Genomic DNA, 25,350 nt, shown 5'->3' with positions numbered 1-25,350 from the left:
CCTGAGGGGTAAGGGACAAGCAGTGTACCCTTAAAGTGGAATGAAAGAGTAAGAAAAAGGATCCAGAGAAGTGGAAAGGAGTTGAATTTGCTCACATCTCATTGCAGAAAGCTGAAACTCTGTGTGAATACACCTCAGTCTCAAGACAGGTGAAGGTACAATCACCCAGATAGTATTTTATACAAAAAGTCCAAACCAAAAACACTTGTAGGCCACTGATGGCCCAAAAGTCACCATCACTGTATGATTAAAAGTGTTAAAAGAAGCTGAGCAATGACTCAGCTGAATAACTGGCATTTCCRAGTGTGCGCCATGAAGGATGAAAACTGCAGATTATCTTGAAACTGYGGAGACCTTAAAGAAAAAATAATGCAACCTCTTTGCAACAGCACAAGCATGACTCTTCAGAAATAAAAGGTCAGCAAKAATAAACACACATTTCCAAAGGAAGTTGAAGTTTTATGACAGGCATTGCCTGCCTATGGATAAAGTTTGGATAAAGCTTTTGACCTCACTCTCAGCATCTCCACTAAGACAGTATTTGTCACAAGGTAATGGCTGTCAAACATCCCTCTTTACCCCAAGGGACTGGGGACTGCTGACAATCTAGGAAGACTCTGTTTAAAATGAACAACAGAAATAAAAACATCCAAATCCAGGCAGAGCTTTAGACTATTCCATGGCAACAGCGAGGAAGCTTAATAAATAASTGTGGCTGGTTTTTGTTTTTCTTCCCCCCAAGAAAATCAACTTAAGATAAAAGAAGGTTAGCAGACAACAATTCAGCATCAGCACTGCTCTTTGTAGGGGGATGTCATGAAATGCGCCTACTGCTTTCTAAGACTGAACCCTTGCTAGCAGCTGAAGCYGAGCTTGGTAGATGCAGAAGGAAGAGCAGCTCCAGGCTCCATTATGCATTAACCCATCCATGTAGGCGACTCCTCTAAATACCGAATTGTCCTGCAGATAAAAACACATGAGCTGAAAGAGTTCGTTGCAGTCTACAGTGCTGCTGAAGCAGGAGAACACAGATGCTTAAACATTTCTGATCCAAATTATAGGGGTGAGTTCTCTCCATYTCCCCGTTTGTCATGCAAGAGATGAAGGGCTGTGAGGGAAAGATGACTGCTCTCTTTCAAACAGAAGTTAAAACTTGGGGAGAACATTAGCARTCGATTCCAAAAACATTTTCATTTCTTCTTGATGAATTTTTTAAAAGGGAGGGGGAAAATTATATATTTTGTCCATCTCCAAATCTTTCTGTGGGGAACATTTACCCTTGAACCAGTCCAAATGATYACAGGTTTGTACACAACCATCACCCTAGAGTGGTTCTTTTAGTGCTATAATTCACTTTCGAAAGGATAAAATAAAAAGCAAATCATCAAATCATCATATGATACTTCTCCATGTACCAACTAGTGTAAAGAACAAATAAATTCAGCACTTGGTTTCAATAGATGCAACAAATTATTGTCAGAATTTAGTCTCTGCTTTACCAAGAAACAGTTCAAAATTCTGGACTATAAATTTTCATCTGCTTAAACAAGGAAATATTTCTCCAAATAAAYTTGGGAAACCTTCCAGGGCTGCTTTTCAACATGAAAATTTTTAAAACTGATTTTAAGTGATATGACATGGTCCCAGGGTACAAGTTTCAGTGAAGTAACTACAAGTGGAGCAGTTTAATTTCTAAGAAAACTACTGATATTCCTTCCTGTGAATTTTACTATCTCTTCTTGCTGATTTTGTCTTGGAGAAAAGAGACAAGAGTCCTTTACAAAACAATAGGTAAGAAAACACTCAAACTAGTAGCAGGATCTTTCCAACATAATGATCTGCACACAAATTCCACCCCAACTCAATTGATTTTTCAATTCATAGTCAGTAAACAGAGCCAGAAAAACCCTGAAACAAACATATCCCTTTGGCAGAAATGCTGTATTTTCACAGCAGAGGTCAGTGATGGATTTCACAAATTACAATCAAAGTACTCAAACTAGTTTTATGCCAAAACTGTATAGAGGCACCAAGGTACACACCAATCCAAGGAACTGCTTGTTTATATAATAATAAAGAACCACACATTTCCTCCTGCAGGTGTTCTCTAGCTAGCTASCAAAGATGAAAACTGTTACAACTTTATTATTTGTCATCAGTCATTGAAGAGAGAATCCAGATTTCTTTGCAGGCTCCAGCATTCAATTCCACTGACAAGAGCGATGRCTGTACCACAGCCAGCCTGAGGACACTCTCACCTCTTGCTTCCCGCACAGTATGTAGGACACCAGACCATAAGATTTCAGGCACTTTGAATGCTCAGTTTTAGCAGCCGAAATTCTTTGCCCATTCTTCCTTGCAATCTTGAACTCTCAAGGTTATCCTTCTGATTTGCAACAAACATGCCTAATTCTGCCTCTAAAAGCTTCCCAGCAACTCCTACTTTTGCTGCTTGTTTTACTAATTCAAGAAATGCTACTGTACATGTATCCCCAGCTATTTCTTATCCAGGAAACTAGCAAAGATGAGAGAAGGGGGAATTCAACATACTGCCTCCTAAAATGGTCACCGAATACCACACCGAGCAAAAACACTAAATAGGGTTGCTGACTAGAAAAAAAGTAGGTGCAGGAAAAAATCCTGCCTACTGTTAATTACCACATGATAGAGCAGGATCAAAACAGACCACCCAAATGAATTTCTCCATAAAAAGACAACTACTTTTAGGCTGCAAAGAGAACACAAGGAGATACATTTAATGCTCCATTTCTTGCTAATTTAAATACATTTTTCTTTTTTAAGAACTGGTTGTCTGAATCCCATAGGGCAAAGGGAGGTGAATTAAACAATTGCTCAGGAGCAAAAGCTAAAGGGAAAGCTGCAAAAGCCCCGAGACTGTGTCATCTTCTGGAGGATACCCTGGTAGCTCTGTGAAGGGCAGGAGCACGAGCAAGTCATCACTCTGCATGATCCTGCATCGAGGGCTCTTTTCTCAAGGSTGCAATAACAGCTCTCTAGTACAGTGAGCTCTGCTGTTCTGCACTTCTTGCACCAAAATAACAGGGGCTACTTCCAACTTCTGTGTTGAAGTGGGCATGCTACAAAGTGAAAGCACCAATATGCAGTAACAATAAAGGCCGACACACTTTAAAGCATGACATGGCACATCTGGAAACAGCTGGTGATGCTCATGCCTGCACTGAGTTTGCAGATGAAACTACCAGAAATCCAATAAGGTCATTTAATGATGACAGAGAAGTGAACACCAGCCACAAATTTGGGAGTTACAGTAGGGCAAAATAAGCAGTTCCCAAGATTATCTGAATCCCAAGGAAACTTTTCCTGTTTTGCACATAAGAGCTTGACCAAAGAATCACTACTGCTGAGACCTGCCATTCCCATCATATAAAACCCAATCCTTCAAGGCCGGGTTGGCTTCCTAAGATGCTGATTAACAGGGAGATCTTAGGGCAGAGAGAACTGACAGAATTGAGAGCCCCGTCCAGCAATGCCGTTGTGTCACTGCACCAAGGGAAGGAGGGGACTCCTAAGAGCCCAGTGGCACAGCAAAAAGCAGCAGTAGCTCCACTTCAAATCAGACTGAACCTAGAACTCAGGACCTCTGCGAACTGACTTTCTCAGCAAGATCTTCACTGAAACAGCTAGCGAGGTAAATGGGGAATCGTTCTACCCCTTTCATACTGTGAAGACACAGTGAAGAKGAAACAAGGGGGTACAGAAACCTTGGTCTGGTTTCCAAAAAATATTTACAATCTTTATTCCAGAAATAATTAAGTCAGATAAGAATATTTATCCTAGAAATAACTAAGATTAAAAAAAAAATATTAAAACAATACAATGAAATCATTCAATATCCATAAAGACAAAATAAAGTAAATTCAGCCAATGGGTTATTTTCATACTGGTGGATTTCTTTAAATAGTAATGAAATCATTGCTAAAAAATCCATTGTTATTAAAATAAAAAGTTGGCTCAGCCTACCAAAATTAGATTTGTAAGTTGCTGGTCATTCCCATAATTAAATCTGTGTCACAAATTTGCAAGAAAAATGGACACTATGACTAATGCATTTACTTGCTGCACTAGTGCTGTCAGGCTGTGTAAATCATTATGCCTGCTAAAACAGAGTAGATAAGAACTCCATACACTTTCATTACCCAACAAAGSTTTGTGTATGTGTGAGAAGCTAACTTCTATGTACGCTCTGGATTCACTTCTTAAAAAACAACATACTTGGTTCGATCAGCAGTTACTGCTCCAAAAATTAAGCTACTGAGCTTCTGAGCAATAAGAACCAGTTCGGTCTGCTTAGAAAGAGCTGGCCAGGTAACACAGCAAAGACATACATAAATATATACTTAATTTGGATAAAAGAGATTAATGAACTGATGAGCACCTGGAACAGGGCCTATGTATCCTAGCATATGCTTTATTCCACCTTTCAATATAGAAAGCTAAATTAATCCAAAATAGCATCATAACRAGTCTTAAATGACACTGCCATTTCAGGCTGTCCTTTGCTCCTTCTTGAGGAGCAYGGGGGTTACTAGAGCAGAGTCCACTGGATCCTCTCTGCTCCTCTTAATTTCCTGTCACCACAGACCTCCAGATTCTGGTCACAGCTCTTTGTTCAAGGGGAGGCTGATGACTKCTCCTTTCAAACCTATTATTCATAATCCCAAGCTGCCAAGGAATCAAAAAACATTCACTCACATCACAAGCTGGATACTCTCCCGAGCTTCCAGCCCAYGGTCTCATGTGGAAAGGAGATTAATGAGAGGCAGGAGGGGATCAGACAATAAGGCTTCCAGCCCCGCAGAGCGCAGCATTTTGTGAAGGCATCCTCTCTCCTCCGGTCTGGGCCCTCTCCTCTTCCATGCACGTGGATTGCAGCCTGGCTGCAGACCATAAAGCCCTCAGTCAGCTCTCCAATGAGTGTGCATCTCCCCTCCATTGCAAGAATGGCCTCAAATACAGGCTAAGCCTCAGGGATCTTAAGGCCACCCAGGTAACCAAACTGAACACTCAGCAGCACAGCATGCTGTACAGTACCCTACCTACAACTCCGTGCTTCAGACTTTTACAAGCATTATTCCTGTGCTGCAGCACAACAGATAGCTCAGGAAGCACAGTAATGCACACACCACTAAGAACCTCAGCAGACATGCCTGGCACCCCAGCCCATTTTGTTAGCCCTAAGCTGCAAAATCTCCTCGCCTACAAGTGGAAGCAGCCACCTCRGTGCTTTTGAATGCTGGCACATCTTGGCACACATCTGCACGCGTTACAGCAGCAACCTTGCTGATAATCAACCACCCGGTATTAGTAAGACCTTATAAGATTTTATTAAAGCCCCATTAASAAGAAAAGCTCCAATCACTTATTATGTTCCTCAATTACTGTAAACCAAACTGCTTAAACAGGGGGAGGAGATATTGCTATTAAGCACCGCACTCAGAGCAATCCTCTGTGGCATGATTCTAAATATTCTCTTGGTCTGAAATTTATGTAAATTGAATTCAGCTATCGTTAGTTATTACCAGTCTAGCTGCACAAAACCAGTTTTCTGTAACAATTAGTTCTTTAAAACACTATGTTTTAATTACATCTGAGACATAGYTAAACTAAGCATAAATATGTACGGTATCATGTTGTGCATTCATATTTACAGCAATATGTGTTTTAGTGAAATTTAACAGGAATTTCAGTTTGCATTTGGTTGATAGGGTTTTTTTTTCCTCCTTCCCCATGAAAACACCAGTTACTTAATAAAAGCTATTTCTGCCTATCAAGACACACTCGATAGTTACACATTTTGTACACCAAAATGCACTTTTTACTACCTGAACAAACTCATGTCAGCATCAGCCTAACATTAAGCTGAGACTTTTCTTACAGCCAAGATTTTGTTTCACAGCTTAAGCTCTGAAAGCCCAATTCCCGCTCTTCAGGAAAAAAGAAGAAATAGAAGCCTAGGACACTGACATGGTTCAGTCCTTTTAAATCAGCTTGTTTTACACTACCACACACAGGCACCAGCCCCACAGGGCACAGACCGAAAGGAGCCAACAACCTACTGTCCTCCTGGTTTTGTCACGCCTGCACACAAGTGCAGCAACCCGCCTATGGGCTGCACTTTGCAGCATCAGAGAAATAAGAAAAAAATACATACATACACATACATGGTCTTGCTAATAGCCTGATCCTTCCAAATGATCCCTAGAACATATATATGCAGATATGTATTGTATGCAATTATACAAATACATTTTAATCTGTGGCACAGACAGTAAAGACACCAGACACTAATAAGAAAAATATGAATGCTACTTAGCAATGCTCTGAAGTACAAACAGAGGAAACAGCACCTCCACATACTGCCAGGCCTCTAAGATAGGCACCAATATAACCGATTACCAAAGACATCAACCACCTAGAAACTCCCACTATTCTTTTCAGAAATAAGCCTATTATTTTCATATTTTACAGGAGAAAAAAAAGTTTAACTTCAAACAGGTGTATGTATTTTTTTTAATGCTTTTCCAGTTGTTTGAGGAAAACTTAAGTAACAAGATCCAGTGTGACAATCAGGAGCAGCTYGCTTAGAGGCCAGGCAGACCCTACACTGCTGGTGAAAGACTGATTTTCTGGCTACATGTTACAGCCCACATCCTACCACCCCTCCACTGCACTATCACTCCTAAGCCTCATTCTATTAACATCATGTTTGGAGAAGATTTCAAAAAGCAAAGTTTTAAATAAATTTGTGATGTATTTCATGTTTTAAATACATACTCTCCCTATACAATCATGATTTCAATTCCTCCTTTAGAGGAATCTAAAGCTCAAGTGTGAAACAAGATCTAGATCAATTAAACTTTCCAATGATAGAACACAGATTGAAACCCAAGTATTATATGAACACAGAAGTAAGTCCAGTTTCTTCAGCTGTGATTTCTTCAGAGAGTTTCAATTAGGTTCTAGAAATTAAAATAGGTATATGCAGCTTTACTAGGAGGCAGCAGCGCTGTCAGATGCTCTGGGGCCTGCGCTCTTATTTGAAGTCAGAAGCAATTCTCCTAATGACGGCTGAATTGGGGCCCCTGGGTATTCAGGGAAACCTCCCCACCTGAAAGCAGGGACAGCAGCAAAGCCAGAGCTCGTGCAGAGCATCGCAGGGCAACCCCAACCCACACAAAGGCTTAAACATTAGTTTGACATTGGAATCCTCTAACTTGAGGGAAAAAGTACTTTTTAATCCTTGGAAGACGACACCCTAAGAGACAAACAGGGAAAAGCATTTGGGAACTGCTGTTTTTAACAAGTGAATGCTTATCTACAGCCACAGAACTTMTAAACATCTCCTAAAAAAACGAGGGGAGAATAAATACTTCGAAGTAGGTCCTCAAAAACGCAGCAGCGTAGCATGCAACTTATAAACCCACAATGTATAAGACAAACAGCACACAASTTTCTCTCTTGGCAGCATATATTTACATCCTTACATTTCTGAGCTCCCATCAAAATAGATACTAAAATAATAATAAAATTACTTTGTGCCTGYGGTTCTGACTTCAATTTCCTAATTTACAGTGTTTTGCCATTATATACATGAGGTCTGCAAACATACAAGAGAACTGCAGATTAGTCCTCTTCCTGGTTACCCAAGACGGGAACTGAAAAAGCATACTTCTAAATATGCACAACTTTTAGATAAAAAGAACCACTACACTTCTTGCCCGCCCAGATAAATCAAAGAACCACCCTCAGTAGATGTATACACAGAAACCAATTCGTCCTTAATAGTCATTCATGTCTCTCTAAACAACTGGTCAATACAATTCCTCCTTTCTTCATAAACAGTAAGAGCTAAGAGCTCTTTACACGTTTTCTGAATCTCTGCAAATGCCCAACCCACAAATACTGTTTTTAGCTTTTTAAAGAAACAGTAACGGGTCCAGCTGCATGGATTGTTTCCCCATTCCTAGCTATTTTGGTGCGTTCCTCAGAGACAGTGTGGCTTCACTGACAGTGAAATATGCTAAACAAATGACATGTCACAGACTAAATTAGCATCTACTCTCTGATCAGCTGGGTCATGTTTTCTTTTCAAAATCCATGGCCTCTTGATAGAAAATAATGAGCATTTGATGGGTCTTATTAGAAAAATCAATATATTGATGCCCATGTCTGAAGCATCTGCATAAAAATAGATTCTGTTAACCCATTAAGGAGAAAATTAAGATGTGTTTACACATTATTAATTCACCAYGATCATAGGCAGTTTATTCATTTTTCTCAAGCATTTAACAAATACAAAAGAAAYTGTAATAYCTACATACAACAAAACAATGAAGTAAACTGAAACATTATTCAAACTTCTAACCAGCTTAACTGCACAATTCCAACAATATTCATGTTAAAAATGCAATATAACAATAGAAACGTTTAAAATGACAATATTGTTAAAGCACTTACTTAGTATAAATATTGCATTACTTACCAAAAAACTTCCAAAGGCTGAATTAAATATAGCAGCTGCCTGAAGAGAGAAAAGATAAATATCAGCAATGGTAAAATAACAGTAGTACAGGAATAAAATGTCGTTCCTTGGCCCAGAAGCTATTAGAGCCTCCAAATACACACATACACAGAAACTGCTAAGCAAAATTAGCCACAGCTTAAAAAAATTGCCAGTGGTCTGTAACTTGCAAAGACTGAGAGGTTCCAGTCTATGAATTCATAAATAACGTGGCGAAGCAGACAAAAGCAGGGGGAAGAGGAAAAACCCTTGCTGGCGAACTTATGAGGAATAGCTACGAGAACCAGAATCACAAGACTCCTGCTCACACTGATTTTGCTCTAATTTGCTATTGCATATTGACCTATTGATTAAATACAGTCTGACTGAATTAAAACAGCGCATTTTTATAGGCTTTTAACAGATTATCAATCAGRCAAGCAAACCAACTTAATTGCTCATAATAAACAAGTAATGGCAAATTCAGAAGTTTCTGTAATTTGGCCAGCAAATTTAAAATATGAACAACAAAAATAATATCAAAATTACAAGACCGAAAATGTATAATTATTACTTCTTACTCCACAATCTTTTAAAATAAGAAAATAAACAATTTTGGAAATGACTTTAAAAGTCTTTGTGCTTACCTAAATATCCAGGAAATATAAAGTAGCAGTATTATTTCTTAACATTAACTCATTATTTTCCAGGAAGTTAAAACTTGAGTCTTGAACAGCTTCCCCCAATTACCAGGAAAGAACAGAAACTCTTGTTTGGCAGCCAGTCTGATGATGAAAAGCCACGAGGCAAAGGTAAGAGGAAATGGGGAGGGAAATCTACCATTTACATGAAGATCTAGAGCTGAGTCAAATTAATCACCCTGGACATTTTCAGCCACAGATTAATAACAAGTGGATGCTAGTGAGTTTAGCAAGTTTGAATAAAGTCCAAATTCMGGGTAGGAGCCGTAGCTGAACCTGCCTTCTGCTCCTTAAGAGGATGCAATGAGAGTGAATGGGTAATGAGATCCTTGGCTCCAGAGAGCTTAGCTTTCTTATTCAAGTTCATAATTAATTCAAAGCCTTGATAATTTCATTAGATTCCTCCTCTGCTGGCCCTATCAATAAAAGATGGCACCGGACCGCAGCTCCTCAGCGGCCCAAACACAAAAACCAGCGCAGACTTGGAAACCTTGGCGGACTTGCTGCTAGCAYAGACAATGGCATATGGCACTCCGTGTTGCGGAGGGAGCATCTCAACAGATACAGCTAAATAAAACATTATAGTTGACAGTTGTAAACTACAGCAACATATTTTAACACCTCTTCCTCATCAGCATTCCTTTTTTGAACATAAAAAAGAGGCACAAGTCCAAACAGCTTCTCTTGCCAGAGATCACAGTTGAAACCAAGAGAGTATCACTTAAAACAATTCTTCAACAAGTGTGAATTAAATCAGTTTTTTTTTAATCTGTACAGCTTCAAATGCAAGTTAATACTTGCACGTGGCAAAAGAGAAGACATCACACTCATGCATGCAAACCTACTGCACACRATCAACTTCAATGCATAGGATATCCTCAAAGGTACCTTTTGTTAATACACTCCTCTTCCAGATACTATTACCACTATTTTAAAAAACAAACAAAAAAAMCACCACCACAACAACAACAAAAAAATACACATAAATAGTCAAGTTAATTAAACCTCATTTGTATTTGTTGGGCAAGTGTCATTCTTTCACACAGTCTGCAGGTATTTGCTCACTTCAGACTGAGGAAGATGCAGAGAGCCCTCCTGTATTAAATTCTGCCTCTGAATCCATGAAAAGGATTCTAGACTTCCATTTTCAAGACCTCCTTCCTTGCAAAACAGTCTTTCCTAYATAAAACAGTGTAAATCACTTGCTAGATCTGAAAGCAACCAGCATCTGGGCTTCTGCACCAGAAGGCTGGGAGAAAACTTAATGGTCCCCTCCTCCTCATATGGATTTTGTGTGTGGAGTGACAGCTACATTTCTGTCTGCCACAAACCACCATACCTCTCATCCTTCTCAGGAAAAGAAGCTGGTGAAGTCCACATGGAGTGGATACGAGTCCTTTCTTTCCTTCCTCTCTAACATGTGACAAATACCTTCATTTTACAAAAACAGCCAGTGCTATCCCAGCTGGATCCAGGCCAAGCTCTGCTTACAGTACAGGTTAGCCTGTTGGATTACGTCAAGCAAAGCAAGAGGAAGGACTTGTGAGTCAGCTCTGAGCTTTTTGCTGGTCATTTTAACAAAATACAAAGAAAAGAGCAATAGCTGGCAAGAACTGATGTACTGGGAGAACCCTGTACATTGACGCTTTAGCCACACCAGTGGATGCCAGGCCTGATTTGAAGTTCAGCAGCAGACATGAAATCTTTCACTCAAATCATGGGGTATTCTTTTTCTTCTCTATGTGGCAAAGTGCTAAAGAGAGGAACCAGGTGGGTCTGGTGGTCTCTTCTTGCCTTGACATTATCAATCCATAAACAGACTTCTTCCTTTCTTCCTGATCCATAAGGCAGGTTTCTGCTTTGCATTTTCAAGCTCTAACAGACCATAACCTGAGACATACTTTTGTTTCAGGTAGTCAGCCATGCAAAAGTCACCATTCACAATCAGTCAGGTTACACTACCTTGCTTTCACCTCTTCCCTTTCTCCAAGAGGACAACAACCAACCACACTAGATGACTATAGGCTCCCCTACAAGACAAAAAGACCACAAACRAAGCTTCCCAGATGATTTTGCCTTAATGAATGAGAGTTTACACATCTGACTCTATTTGCAGGTTTCTTTATCTACAGATTTTTTATTTTTTTTTTTCAAAATTTCTTTCCTTTCTTGCAAAACAGAACTACATTTTTCTCACACCCACAAGACTGGGCCTCATGCTTGTGATTCTCATTCAACATGAAACAAATCTACAGAAAACCAAAGCAACTGTTCTAACTTGTAACTAAAGGTAGGCAGTAGGGCGACCCTGCAGACTTCAACCACTCGGTGCTTCCAACCCTGTACTACCAAGGGGGATGATGTTGCCCACACACCYCATGGACATAGTCAAAATTAATTCATTGCTTGAAAAGCACTTTGAGATCCTTGGAGGAATGCTTCAAACAAACATTAGTGCTGACACACGGCACAGCCAGTGTCATGTCTTCGCTTCCTATTTGAAACATTTTTTAGTCACTACTATTGCGTATCTTTTTAAAAATGTTTGCTCCTTCTGTGCTATAAAGGATATCAGTCTGCCTGCAGTCACCTTAAATAAAACAATAACATATGAAAACATTTAGATATTGTTATAAAATTCTAGAGTTCAGAACTGCATGCGTTTGCAAACTGTTGCACTTGCTTTTAAAATCAGCGATAGTTCTCTCTAAAATCAATGGTAAGATCTTTTCAGAAGATAAATGCATAACCATGCACTTCAATGCAAGGTGAGACCCCCTTTTAAAGCAGCAGTGGAGATAAGCAGCCTGTGCTRTTTAGACCAATTATTCAAGTTCGCATCGACTTGGAGAGAATGACCAAAAGCACTATCAGTTCTCTAATAGCACTAGTACAGAAGAGTAAGGATAGCTCCTCTTGAACTTTAAATAATAAGCCTTCACTAAACAACAAATTTACTCATTATTAAATGGCTACAACTTCAGTCAACTCAGTACAGCACTAGGCTTGAGGAAATTCTCTTGCTGCTCTGCATTTCCTGGGAGGATTGGCTGGGGTGGAAAGTTTCGTGTGTGAAGAAACCAGCCCATTTCCAAGTGGAACCTGATTTTGTTCTTGGCAATAAGTCTTCTCTACCTATATGCGAGCCTACTGAAAAGCTCCATTCCTTTTCATCTCCTACCTTATCCKCCTGGAGCATGTGTACAGCAAAGTGGTAATTATAGCAAAAAAAGATCACAGATAGGCCTCAGACCTACAATCAAAGTTTTGTTTAAAGAAGAAAAAAAAAAAATACTTCCCCACACAAAGGGCCAAACACTTCCCATAGGTTTGTATCCCAGGTCAGCAGCAATACCAGGGACCTGCAGCATTCAGGTACGTCTGATTCGGCAGCAAATCAAGCAAGCTGATGCTTCAGTAGTTAACTACGGAACACATTCATCTTCTGGGCCAGGGGAAGTAGGGATACTCTAGATCTGCTAACAGAGATCTCTCCTTTTTTTTTTTTTTTTTTGGATGCCAGTGCTACTGCAGTTCATTTGAGCAATTAGAAAAAAAAAAGAAATTTTATCATTATCAACAAGACGCAAGTGAAATGGCTTCATACCACTCAACTGGAACGAGCGTTTAGCATTTTTACTGCAGAGGCACAGCAAGTCTGCGCTACCTCATACCTTTATGCTTGGCCCACATGAAAAAGGAAAATAATATATATGTATTTTTGGCAACACAGCTGCCAGGGCAGGGGGACCAAACATCTCCAGGAGAGGCAGCTTGGGCTGCAATTACCAGCAGTTTCAGCATCATCATTTTCAGACATGCAGTAGTGGAATACAGCCCGGGTGCCAAGCGTAAGGCTGAATATCCTACTTAAAATGTGTGGCACAATGAAGCAGAGAGAAAAACTCACAACAGCAGAAAGATGTGGAGAAGGAAAGACAAGGATTCTGGCAGATCTATTGCAGGGCTGCTCTGGAGAGGTCAGAGAACAGAACAGGGTAGTGTAGCATTTCATAGTGGCCAGGTTATTAACACAGAATTTAATAGACCCATGTCACTTTTTTTTGTTATTATTTGTTTCTTCATCAAAAGAAGAGCAAGGATAGAGTGAGGGAAGAGAACATAAGACTGACTGAAGTGACAGGAGGGGCAGGAACCAAACTGGACAAAACAGAATTTTATAAACCCAAAGAAATAACACAGCTCAAGAAAGTGGAGGAAATAAAAGACATCAGAAGTAGCTGGAATGAGTTGGCAGAATCCCTTTAAAGGACTCCTTCAATCTCCTATTTAAAAACAAGATCTCAAGTGAGTGCTAGTACAGCTCATGTCTTAACTGCTGTTTCCATTAATAAGATGTTACAGTTCTGTAGAAAGCCATTTGCCACAGWGCTGTTCCTGCAAACAGAATATAAATACACCTAATAAGGTTTAATCTGTGTTGCTGTTCATAACTATTCATCTGAGTTCAGACAGGRAAAAAATATATATACATTCAAGTTCCTGGTTTTGAGCACTAAATTGAATCAGGTGTCCTCTTCTCTTAAGAAAATTAAGTTGCTTTTGTGCAAGAGTGTTTTAATGAGAACAGAGCCTGCCGACATTGATAAATGGGAATGACACCAGAGAGAGCATGTAAGCAGGACAATATGTGCATGCTACAGTCTTACGGGCTATTTTTCACTGACTATCCTGAATGACTTTGCTGTTTCTTAAGGGGCCTATTAATCTCAAATTTAGTTATTACACAACGTTTATTTGAACATATATTCTGTGGATGATGACAGTTAATAAAGGAAATCTTTTACAAGCTGTATTTTTACATATTGTTCCAACTGCAKCTCCCAGCCAGTCTACTGTATTGATGGAATAACCTGGTTATGATGCAGTTTTAAAAAAGGCATATATATTCAGATTCTTTTCTAAGCAAATGGGGACTCTTAAATAACTGTTAAAATGCATATAAAAATCRTGCTACAGAATGGCATAAATAAAAAGAGGTATTGTTAACTTCTCCACAAAACCTCTGACTGCACAGATGCCCCCTCAAAGGAAAGGACCTGCCTTTTTAGCACTTCAGGATAATCTTTGGGAAATAGGGACCCCTGGCAATGTATATACACTTCCTATCAAATGCAACAGGAGTTTTAATACACATCCTAAACACGAATTTGACCCCATGTGCTGTATATGCGATAGGCCCTGCAACAGCAGTACTTTGTGGAGTAGGGAGACCAAAGAAAAATTCAAGAGAAAGATTGAAAGAAATCTCATAAGAAGGAATTGTTTCAAAAGTCTCTTAAAAAATACTGATTTAATCTCATTTTGCAGTGGAGTAGTACTGTTTGAATAACCTTTTCTTCTATCTCTCAGAAGAAAAAAAAATATATGGAGGAGATTATATTTTTATCCACTACCACATTCCCTGTTGTCCACCATATTTGCCGACTGTGAAAAAGATATCACCTAATCCCCAATCTGCCTCTAGAGCCATGCTGAATGATATGAAAACATTCCTTTATTTCAACAACGCTCAACAGCCATCAGCTTTACAGAAATGATGCTGAAAAGGCACCAGAAAATGAATGCAGCCCAAGCGATACGCTRCTTGCCCGCGTTTCAGCAAGGGAACGGCACAGGGACACTCACGCCCTCCGAAAGGCCGGCTGAGCCGCAGGTGGGAAGGGGAGCACCCCGGGATTTGTTCCGTGCTGGCAGGACCTGAGCGCAGCTCTGCGTCGCTTCAGCCAGACACAGGGTCTAGCGCAAGCGGCGCAGGTACCAGCTGGGACTCTGCCCGCCAGCGACCTAGCCAGGCGCTTCCTGCAAAACCCCTGAGCGTTCGTGCACCAGCCTCCAAACTTCCCTTGATACTGGATGCGATCTACAGACTAACACCTGGGAAACCATGTTGAGYACAAGTTGGGAAATTACGCTGACTTCAATAGCAGGATCATTTTACTTCAGCTAASGTATGTCAGGAAAAGGAATAAATGCAAAAACCTTCATAACCAGTATCACAAAGATCACATAAACTAAGCCTGGAGGGAAAACTCTCTGTAATAAGTTGGAATTAACATTCTCTAAATGAAAAAAATACAAGTATTGGTTTCCTCCTGTACAGGAGAGATGTTCCACCAAACACAGCACATACCTGCTGCTCAACACCAAGCTTCGTCCCGCTTCGCCCTGCACGCGCTCCACTGAGGCAACGCGATGCCCGCCAGCAGGAAAGGTCTACGCAGACACACAGGGCACAGGCAACACACACCTCCTGCAACCTCGCATCTATCCCCACAGGAGGCTACGGCAAACAGATTCCCTCTTCCAGCAGCCATCGCCTACTTCCTTTTGACAGTTAGAAGGGCTGTCAGCTGAGACAGCCACCAATATCCTCACTTGATTAAGGAAAACAGCTCACTTTTTTTGGTCCTTGTGCGAGGCAGTCCTTGCAGAGCCACACTCCACGCCCAGGGGTGCCCCGAAGCTGTAATTTACCTTCCAGCTCTGTGTCCTCCCAGAAGTGGCAGCAGCACAGAACACAAAAGGGAACTTGTGTGTAAGACAAAAAGTGCCTTCCAGTGCCGGCTCCTGCCCTGCTCAACCACCTACAGAGCATTCCTGAGAACTGACATGAATAAACAGAGGCAGTTTCTCTTTTCCCTCCTCTTCTTAGAGACTGTAAAAGTAAATATTAAGGCTACCATACAGTGCCAGAGTAAACATTTCAACAAGCAGTGATTTAAAGCTGACAGACTTGTAACAACATACACTCTTATAATGAATGCATGGGATTTGATATGTAAGATCTGCAGACTTCAGGATCTAGCATTCGATCTCCTCCTCCTCCTCCATAAATTTCATAATGCTCTGCCACGCCAGGAAGCTCTAAGCTCCCAAGGAGACATACAGCCAGTCCTCCTGTATCCATATTTTTTTTCCCACTAAAAGGGCTTATTTCCATAATTTTCCTAGGCACCAGGACATAAGCATTAACTTCTTCCCCTTCTACCCCAGTGCTGTAAAGCACCAGCACAATAGACACCAGAACATYAGCTGGACTGTGCAACACAATTAAGAGAGAAAAAGAAGGAATTCAACCAGTCATAGAAAAACTACCCACAAGCCTTATTCACATCTCACGCTTCTTGGTGACTTGAGACTTCCTACCTTCACAGTCCAGACACTTTTTTGCACCTGAACAAGCAGGCTGCCGAGCAGAAATTTAATAAAGGAGACGCAGCCAAACAACCGTGTACAAGGAACTGCACCAACTTGATGCTCTCTTCTGGTCAAACATTTCATAACTGTAAGTGACTTTTTCCTCAAAAAGAAAAAACAAACAAACAAAAAACTATGGTAGAAGGTATCCTCCAAAGGATACACAGCAATAACAACCTCTCAAACATACTTTTATTTAAGTTCACATTTTCTGAGATCTTAAGCTGTGATAAAAACACTTAAAGGTCTTGTCCCCTGCTTCTCCTGGAGTCACATCATCCATAACATGATTAGAGGTCTAGTTAAACAATGCATCCCACAACTCCGAGGACTATTACTTCCCTGCTGAAGTGAAACGAAAGCACAAGGCCGCTTTGTAAAAGGTGCCCTTTGCATTAACTGTAAGACTGTGCCTGCACCACTGTTTTCTATAAATATCCCACTGTCATATTTGCTTTCTGGGCACTTAGAGGTAAAACAAGACATTTTAACTGCCATGTCATCCAAACCTGCTTAGCATGGCTTTAATGGCACTGTTATTACGGCCCCTGTCACTCCTACCGCTGGGTGCAGCGGTGCTATTAGCACTGAATGCCAAGAGCTGGAAAAGCGACACGGGAGCACGGGGAGGCTGTGCCCAAGCAGCAGCTTTACAAAATAAAAGGTTGACTCATCCACTGCACAGATCCAGGAACCCTGGTCTCTGGAGTTTATGTCAGAAGGGTCACAGATAAAAGATTCAGAGATTTTCATCCCATGCAAGGATGGGATGGAAATGTCTGCCATGAAGAAATATATTTTGGCTTTATTTTTTTTTCTTTTAAACTTGCCCTATGGTTCAGCTATACTGTATAGCATTGGAAATGCACTCTTTTACAAGTCTAGCCAAAGGACTGAACACTGCAATATTGTAACAGGGATGGAAAAGGAGACAGAGAAAAAAAATACACTATGAAGATAAGACTAGCACTAGAGCCACTGCCAGGAGGAGAAAAGAAATCTTCACGYGTGCAACAGCATCATTTTAAATGGTGCTCAAATGCTACTGTAATTTAATTAAGTCTAACTAGAGGTTGTTTTTTTAACTATTTTGTCTTGGCATTTTATTGCTTCCAGCTGAGCTGCTCAGGTGCCTAGTGGACGACAGCCTCTGCCCCTGCTCTGCTACTGAGTTCATCCACGTCTCCCAAGCTGCGGTTATTAAATCCGCCAAGATGGTGCAGCCATGGAGCTTAGGCCATCAAGGGAAACAACAGCATGGGGCACCTAAGTTAYGGCAAAAATGGATATAGATGCCAAAATAGTTTGTTTGCCAAACTGCAAAACTGACCCAGGTTAACTTGACCTGAAACMAACTATTTACACAGAGATTTCCCTGAAAGAAATACGGAAACATTTCCACAAAGTTTAAATTATACACATAGGACGGGGGGGGGGGAACGGGGAGAAGGAAAATTGCCAGGTGAACATGTTTTGTAGGCCAGCTTCCATGTTACTATTCACTGAAAAACAATGTGCACGCCAAATATTAAAGAAAATAGGAAATTAATTATGGAGAAACAAAACCCCTTCCCAAATGTGTTCCCAAACTGGAACCCATTTATTTTGTAATGGGCCTCTTTCCCAACATTTTGATAAAACATTTCTTCACCTTGCTGATAAATTGCAAAGACAAGGCCAAAACATTCTGGTTTGCAAACAAAGAACTCCAAAGAGAATTCCATAAAGAAATCTGTAATGCTGTCTCCAGTACAAGGCTCCAACACACCCACTGCTACTGATGCCCTGCGACTGTAATTCATTCTGGGCACTGGAGGAGGCATGGGCTGTGGAAGAAATGTATTTTATTGTGTCATTTAAGCTYAGAATATTATGCATCCACAAAGTCAGACCAAGTTGAGTTTGCAGAAGTAACCTAGATAGAGAATTCTTTGCTCCTTTAAAATACTTTAATATGCTCCATGATACACAAATGGCACAAAATTGCATAAAATGTACATCCAAGGCTACCAAGTCAAAGGTGCAAGAGGTGCTAAGTGATCTGTATGACAGGACATCTTGACTTCAAGAAAGAAAGGACATCTTGACTCTGAAAAAGAAGCACCCCTCTTAATAGCAAGGCAGAATAGCAGAACACGTGAATACAGAACTAGGATATGCAAACAAATGTGCAGCTTAAAAGAAATAAAAATCAAAACACACTTATATACTGCAAGAAATCAAAAATAACAACATCCACCCACCTCACAAACCAGTCACCATCTAGTGAATTTCAAATCCCATCTGCTCTAACATCGTAACCACTATATCTATGCAGCCATCTCCTCCTCTTGTGGAAGTACCAACAAAATTCAGACTGATACCATTATCTACAATACGCAGAAGGATCATATCGATGCTGTAAGCTGTAATGTAGCAACATAGTGGCAGAGCATGAAACAGTAATCAAAGTCCTGAAAAATACACCACTGTCAGCATTGTACACCAGTACCAGTGTATTATAGTGCCTTGATTTAAAATAAATCAACATAAGTGCCTGCTTTGGTAAGCACTTCAAATGCAGTGCACATCAGCATCAGGACGGGTAATGCACAAAGAAACAACTCAGAAAAATGGGACTTGTAAATAACAACTCAATTAGTAGGTTCATATTACTCATTTCCTAATAAATTTCCTCTGTGCACCTCTAGGAAAACCCTCCTCCAGCCCCCCTCCTTCATTTACATATCTGCGCAGGCCTGCTCTTTTTTCTTGGGAGCCCCTTTGCCCTTTCAATCATGAAGTATATTACTCCACTGTCAGAGCAAAGCAGTTCCTAACAACGGGGAACCCAGCTGGGACGGGGAGAGGGCAGCAGGCTCCCGCATTAACATAATAATCCAACTGTGCTCCCCCAGGCCCCGAGGGCAGACAGCATATTAGGCAGCCCTCCTGCGCAGCCCCTCGCCCAAGCTGCCTCATCACCTGCCTATCAACCTGTGGCAGGCACGGGGAGCGCGCGCCGCCTCCCGCCAAGCGCCCGGGCCCCATTTCCTCGCTACAAAAGGCACGCGTCCGCTTCTTCCATGGCTGTTCAGCGTGCTCGATGCCTGCCCTTATCGGTGAGCTGAGGGCACCTTTCTGCGCTGCTTGCGGAGGAACCGCCGCTGCCTTCCAACTTCTGCAAGGGGAGAGGTTGTACAGGGAGGCGCTGCTGCAGCCAGCGGCAAATAGACCCTGAAACAAAATTTCAAGCACAAAGCGCTGCTTTGCAGGTGGAACTTGCAGCCCCACATATCCTGTGGCTTTCTCAAAGAGCAAAGGAACAGGTAGAAAAACAAATCAGCAAAGTCAGCCTTGGTTACTTCTGCGCCCCCTCCTCCAACAAAAACCTGTTCAGCGTTTGCTGCTGCTGTTTGGGGGGCAGTTTGCAGCACTCAAGCAGCAGCAAAGCTCTTCTACAGACCGTGGCACAAGGCCTTGTCAAACAGGACGTCACTACTGACCAAGGAACAAGATATGGGACAAGTTTCCAGGCATGTAAATATCCATGTCAGAAATGGTTCTAGCATTGCTTTTAATTTCATTAAAATATGCATTTTCAGCAATTCCCTTGTAAAATACAAGGGGCAATAGATATCTAACACAGTCTTACTAAAATCATGTTTTGTAGACCACACAAAGACAGCTTTACTTGTTCACTTGCAAACAAAAAAAAATCCACATCTTATTTTCCATTTATCTAATCCATTCAAAGAAGAAAATATTCAAAAGCAATTTCATATTTTAAATCTATGGTTGAAGTATAATATCTGGCAAACTATGCAGCAATAGTCTGGCAGAAAATGACTATATAATGTTAACTAATTTAAATATATGGGCATGCAACTGCTACAGAGATTCTGCTTCTTAATAGTTCTCTGCTAAACATTGGTAACAAAACTACGTAACATGAAAATCATGACACTTCAAAAAAATGCTTTACAAACAAATAATTCGCAGAGCATGGGCATTCTCTGCTGCCAGCACAGTCACAAGAACTTGTTGGCAACATACCCCTCAACACTGGGAAGGGAGACGCAGTTAAAGAGCTCTTGGCACTGATGATGTTTCATGTTGCAAGAGTCACAGATAAAACACCAGGATAACCTAACAGGTTACAAAATCTATCAATCCAAAAGAGTTCATATACCTACACCATGCCCTGATTTGGACTTCTAGGACCTGCAGTTTGGAAAGACTTTGTTAAATATCTCACAGTCCTTCCAACCTTCTCCCTTGTCCCACAAAGCAATTACTACTACACTGGTCATATAAAAGTGAAGAGCAGTTGGAATGAGTACTAGAAGCTCTCTTCTTCACCATCTCTAAATATAAATGACTTTGGCTATCTGTAAAGCAGAAAAAGGAACTGAGGCATGTTTAATTGCAAGAGATTGGAAGAGAAAAATCTCTCAAGCATTCCCAGTTTTCTAGATGTTTGTTCTCTTGTTCTCCYCAGCTTCCTTCTTTCTCCAATTGTAGGTCAAAAACTCCACAAGTTAAAATTGCACAAGACATGCTGGGCTTGCTATTGAATTTTTAGTTTTCCTATAAGAGAATAAAGTCATCAGCTACCTTTTGAWGACAGCCCCTTACAGCTACATTGCCAAGTGAGCACAGAAAGCTCCAACACCAGTTACACTCACCATTTTTCCAAGAGCTGGCCAAACGAGACTCTGCAGACTGGACTTCATGGACACCTGTATTTTACTTGTTCCAGTTCTGACTGACTGTCCGCAGAGCAATGCACATGACTACAAGTGCTACAGCACTTCCCAAAGTGCTGTAGAATGCAGGAAGAAAAGATCCAAAACCAAAAATAGTATTAAAACAAATGGGTTGTGCAAAATGTAGTAAAATGCTCCCAAGAGGTGATTTCTTTAGGTTAGGATTGTCAAGCAGCATCTTTTGAGTAGCACGTGGCTCCCAAGAGATTCCAGCGAGGCCCGTGTGCCTTGATTATGGCAATGTGGCTGTCCTGGCCTAGACTGGGTATCCAAATGACCATCATCAGAGGAGAACAGCCAGCAAGCAATGCTAATGCACTCTGCTGACCAACACCAGGATCTAGAGTGCCAGGATCCATAAGGAAACACCACCATTTCCTGCCTGTGAACCCCCTCATGTCTCTGTAGGACACAATCCTTCTCTGTCCTGCAAAGATTTTAATATGAAGTTCATAGTGCTAATAAGATCTCTGCATCTGCTGACAGCCACAGGGCCTGAAAAGCTAAATAATATCACTAGAAAACACTGCCCTCACATTTCTTTCAGTGCTGCTCCCACCCCCCATAACTGCTGCTTGGAGAGAGGAGCAGGATTGATGAGGAGGTGGCACAAGTGCAGCGAGGAGGGTCATGCAGCAGCTCTGCGTTGGGAGGCGCGGGCGGGAGACAAACCTGTGTCAAGAGCCACCATCTAGCAACACAAAACATGTCCAGTCAGGTCAGTCTTCTGGGTTTCCTACCAGAGTAGCATGTTTTAAAGACAGACTGTCAAGATTGAAACAGATAAATCAATTCAGTCCTTTAAATTACTCTAGGGATCTTTTCCTCATTCACTGCTCAGTCAAAAATGTCCCTTAGCATTGTTAAATATGTATAATATGGACAATAAATTGCGAGCATTTTTGGCATAACCAGAAGTTCACCTCCTCCCACACGCACAGCATTTGCCACACATTAAGATTACTTCATGCTAACAAAAAAAAAAAAAAATTGTGGTAGTCAACATAGACAGCAAGTCATATAGGCACAACCCTCATAACTACACTTTTTTACTCAAAAGGTAAGAAAAATGGTTCTGAATCTTCAGCTCTCTGGTGATAGTCAATATTATGATTTAGTAAAATAGGCACTCTAGTCATAACCTTGATATTTTCATCTGGAGGATAAAATATGTCATAGGTTACTATCAGATTTCTCTCTCTCTTCCCCAGTAGCTACCCATTTAAAAGTATTAAAAGAATTCAAAGCCAGCGCTTACAGTCTCAATCTGCTAACTTAGAATATATAGAAACATAATTATGAGCAGGAATAACACTGGCCATAAGTGCAGCATATGAAGAAAAAAATGCTAAATTTTGACATTTCTAAGTGATTATGATCAAAAGGATCAAGATGGGTTACATAGTTTTGCTACCATGAGAGTTTCACAATTATTTATTTTTATTGACGTCTACTTTTGCAGCAGTACCAAAAAGAACAAATAGTTATTCTAGACAGGACTGTACTGGCAACAAAATTTAACCAACAAAAGGGTTAATTAGGGATACAAATTTCCTCAGACTGTTAATAATGGGAATGACACATAGTATGTGCCCATAAGTAATTCTCAGGTACCTTTGATCTTCAGCCCCAAGCGATTACTGTTGCCTACCATACCCTGGCCTCTGGGACGCTCTCAGAACCAGACATCTGGCTACTTTGTTGTTTTAGACTAATCTCATCCCAGGAGAGCTCAAGAAATGACACCAGGCAAGGAGGGTCCTGGCAAGGGAAAAAACATTACAGTATCAGCAGATTTTTGAGTGGACTAGAGTACCAAAATTGTCTTCAAATTTCTATAGGGATCTTGGGGCTTCTCTGCTCTCCAGCTCTGCTTTCATGCAGAAAACCAGGATACACGTGATCCTACTTTCAAAAACTGTTAATCACTTTGGAGACGCTAATGAATAATAATCCAGGAAGGAACACATGACAAAGGAAGATAGATGCAAAATAATGCAAGGAGTACAGTTTTTATTGAAAGGTCAAAACTCCACATGATGAAATAACATCCTTAAAACTCTATGAAAAAAAATATCTCCAACATCCAAACACTGCCCTCTTGACTAAATCACTGCCACAGAATTTAGCTGCCAGCAGCATTAGCTCTAAAGCACAACACTGGTGACAGCAACAGTATCACCCTAGCGCCCAGCTCCCCACTTAGGGCTTAGGAATACAGCAGCTTACAGTGCACTGACCCATCAGTGGGGTGGCCAGGCTGCTGACAGGAGAAAGGGAGGGTTTATTTGAGGGTCGGGGGCTTCCACCATCAGATAGTGTCTGGGCTTTGTCACATACTCTGGTCTGCCAGATTCCTGATCTTCCCAAACCAACATCCCTGAACCAGATGAGAACCGGCACCTCGGGCAGCTGGATGAAGTGCAGGCTTTGAAGCAGGTAACCCCTCCGAAAGCCCTTTCCACACACCAAGAGGTGCGCAGGCCTGAACCCAGCGCACACTTGCTGCTTACGTTGGAAAGAGAAAGACACAAGAGCCCTACACCTGCAAGAAACAAAAGCCTTAAAAACACACAAGTCGAATACAAGTCTGAGTATTATCTCAGTCATGTACTTTCAAGCAACATATGCACAAAAATAAGACTCTAATCATTTTCTAGTACACTTTATTTTTTTTTTTTCATTTCAGGGTATTTTAAATATTCAAAACAGATCTTGCAGAAATCTCTGAATAATTTGCTATATTATTTGTATTTGCCATATTGTACCAGATAGAACAAAGCCCTGACACTCCCCCTCCCCACACCAGAGTGGGGGGGGGGGGGGGGGGGTAGAGGGGAGAAAGAAAGACAAAAAAAACAGGTGGAAGTAATGAAAATCCTACTGAAAATCCTATTCTAAACTTTACACGGAACCATTCTGCTATTGAGCTTCCTACCTTTTCTTTTCCTTCCCTATTTCCCACACAACAGATATCATTTTTTTCCAGTGGCCACTGCCATTATTTTCTTAGTGGCAAAGGTCACACTAAACGTTTCCTAACATTTCCTTGATGTACCTGAACAGACAGGCAAGGAAGAAAAGAACCTACATTTCACTAGCACCAGTGAGATCATACGAATAATCAAAAACTGCTGAGCACTTTCTAGRGCAACAGAAGGATCATATTGCTAAAACACTGAAAGATGCTATGCAGATTTTCTTAACATGACTGAAACAAATTCTCCTTTACTTTCTCACCAAGCATACCCATGAACAAGCAGCATCCCATACATGGATGGGCAATGCTTGCCTTGCAAAACACACAGATAACAAACAACTGAGTCAATAAAGCAAATAATAAAATACTCATTAACTCCACGTATTAGAGATAAAATAGAAAAATCATGTGATGTAAACATAGGCACTGATCTAAGAACAATTTTTTGTTGTGTGTTTTTTTTGTAGGATATCTTAAAATACTGCAGTTACAGCCTGGACACACATATAATAACTTATTTCTAAAGTCATATGTCATCACCAGGTTTCCAACAGCAAATAAGCAAATGCTTCAGCATGTAAATACTCCCCTGTTCACACTGAATATTGATTTATGTCCCTGGGTATCCCAGCACTGGTAACTAATGCTCTCTTGCATTATCTATTAGGAAATCACAGCTATTCCAGCAGATTTTCTAACAATAAATAAGAGCTCCCCACAGCCTACTACCCAAAATTCAATAGCTAGAAAAATTAGCACTTTCGTCTGAGAGGAACACCAACATAGCCACGCACAGGCAAATCAAGTATGAGAGCAAACACCAGATAAAAACAGTCTTAATACAAAATGCACTGTTAGTATTTCTAATCCAGAAATGAAGTGGAAATCTTCCATTTGCTTTACACTACAGTGGTAAGGGCTACAGAACAGAGAGGAAACACCATTTAGGACATTAACAACAACATTTTGGACAACATCTGGAGCTCCTCCAACAACCTCTTCAGTTTGTGTCAAAAAGAGTTAATGATCAGTATTTTAAATGGCATAAAGTTCAAGCACTGATCTCTCTGCAGAGCCATTAATCCTACCCCAGTACCACATTCTAGACAACACCCCTGAATACAACATGTGTTTGAAATCCTGTATACACAACTGCTG

At 40.8% G+C, this 25,350-nt stretch overlaps 1 protein-coding gene across 1 annotated transcript in view; it reads right to left on the bottom strand.

Moving 5' to 3' along the window:
• The window catches only part of SLC10A7 (solute carrier family 10 member 7), a 123,941-nt gene that overhangs the window by 76,694 nt on the left and 21,897 nt on the right, over nt 1–25,350 (bottom strand). Inside the window, exon 5 of the mRNA XM_026042598.1 lies at nt 8,525–8,563. Coding sequence (XP_025898383.1) covers nt 8,525–8,563 — 39 coding nt within the window. The remainder of the gene's footprint in view (nt 1–8,524; nt 8,564–25,350) is intronic.

Source organism: Nothoprocta perdicaria, unplaced genomic scaffold, assembly GCF_003342845.1.
Source record: "Nothoprocta perdicaria isolate Ctin4 unplaced genomic scaffold, notPer1 scaffold_31, whole genome shotgun sequence".
NCBI classification, from domain to species: Eukaryota; Metazoa; Chordata; class Aves; order Tinamiformes; family Tinamidae; genus Nothoprocta; species Nothoprocta perdicaria.
Note: the sequence above shows the minus strand (reverse complement) of the source record. Positions and strands in the feature narration are given on the sequence as shown.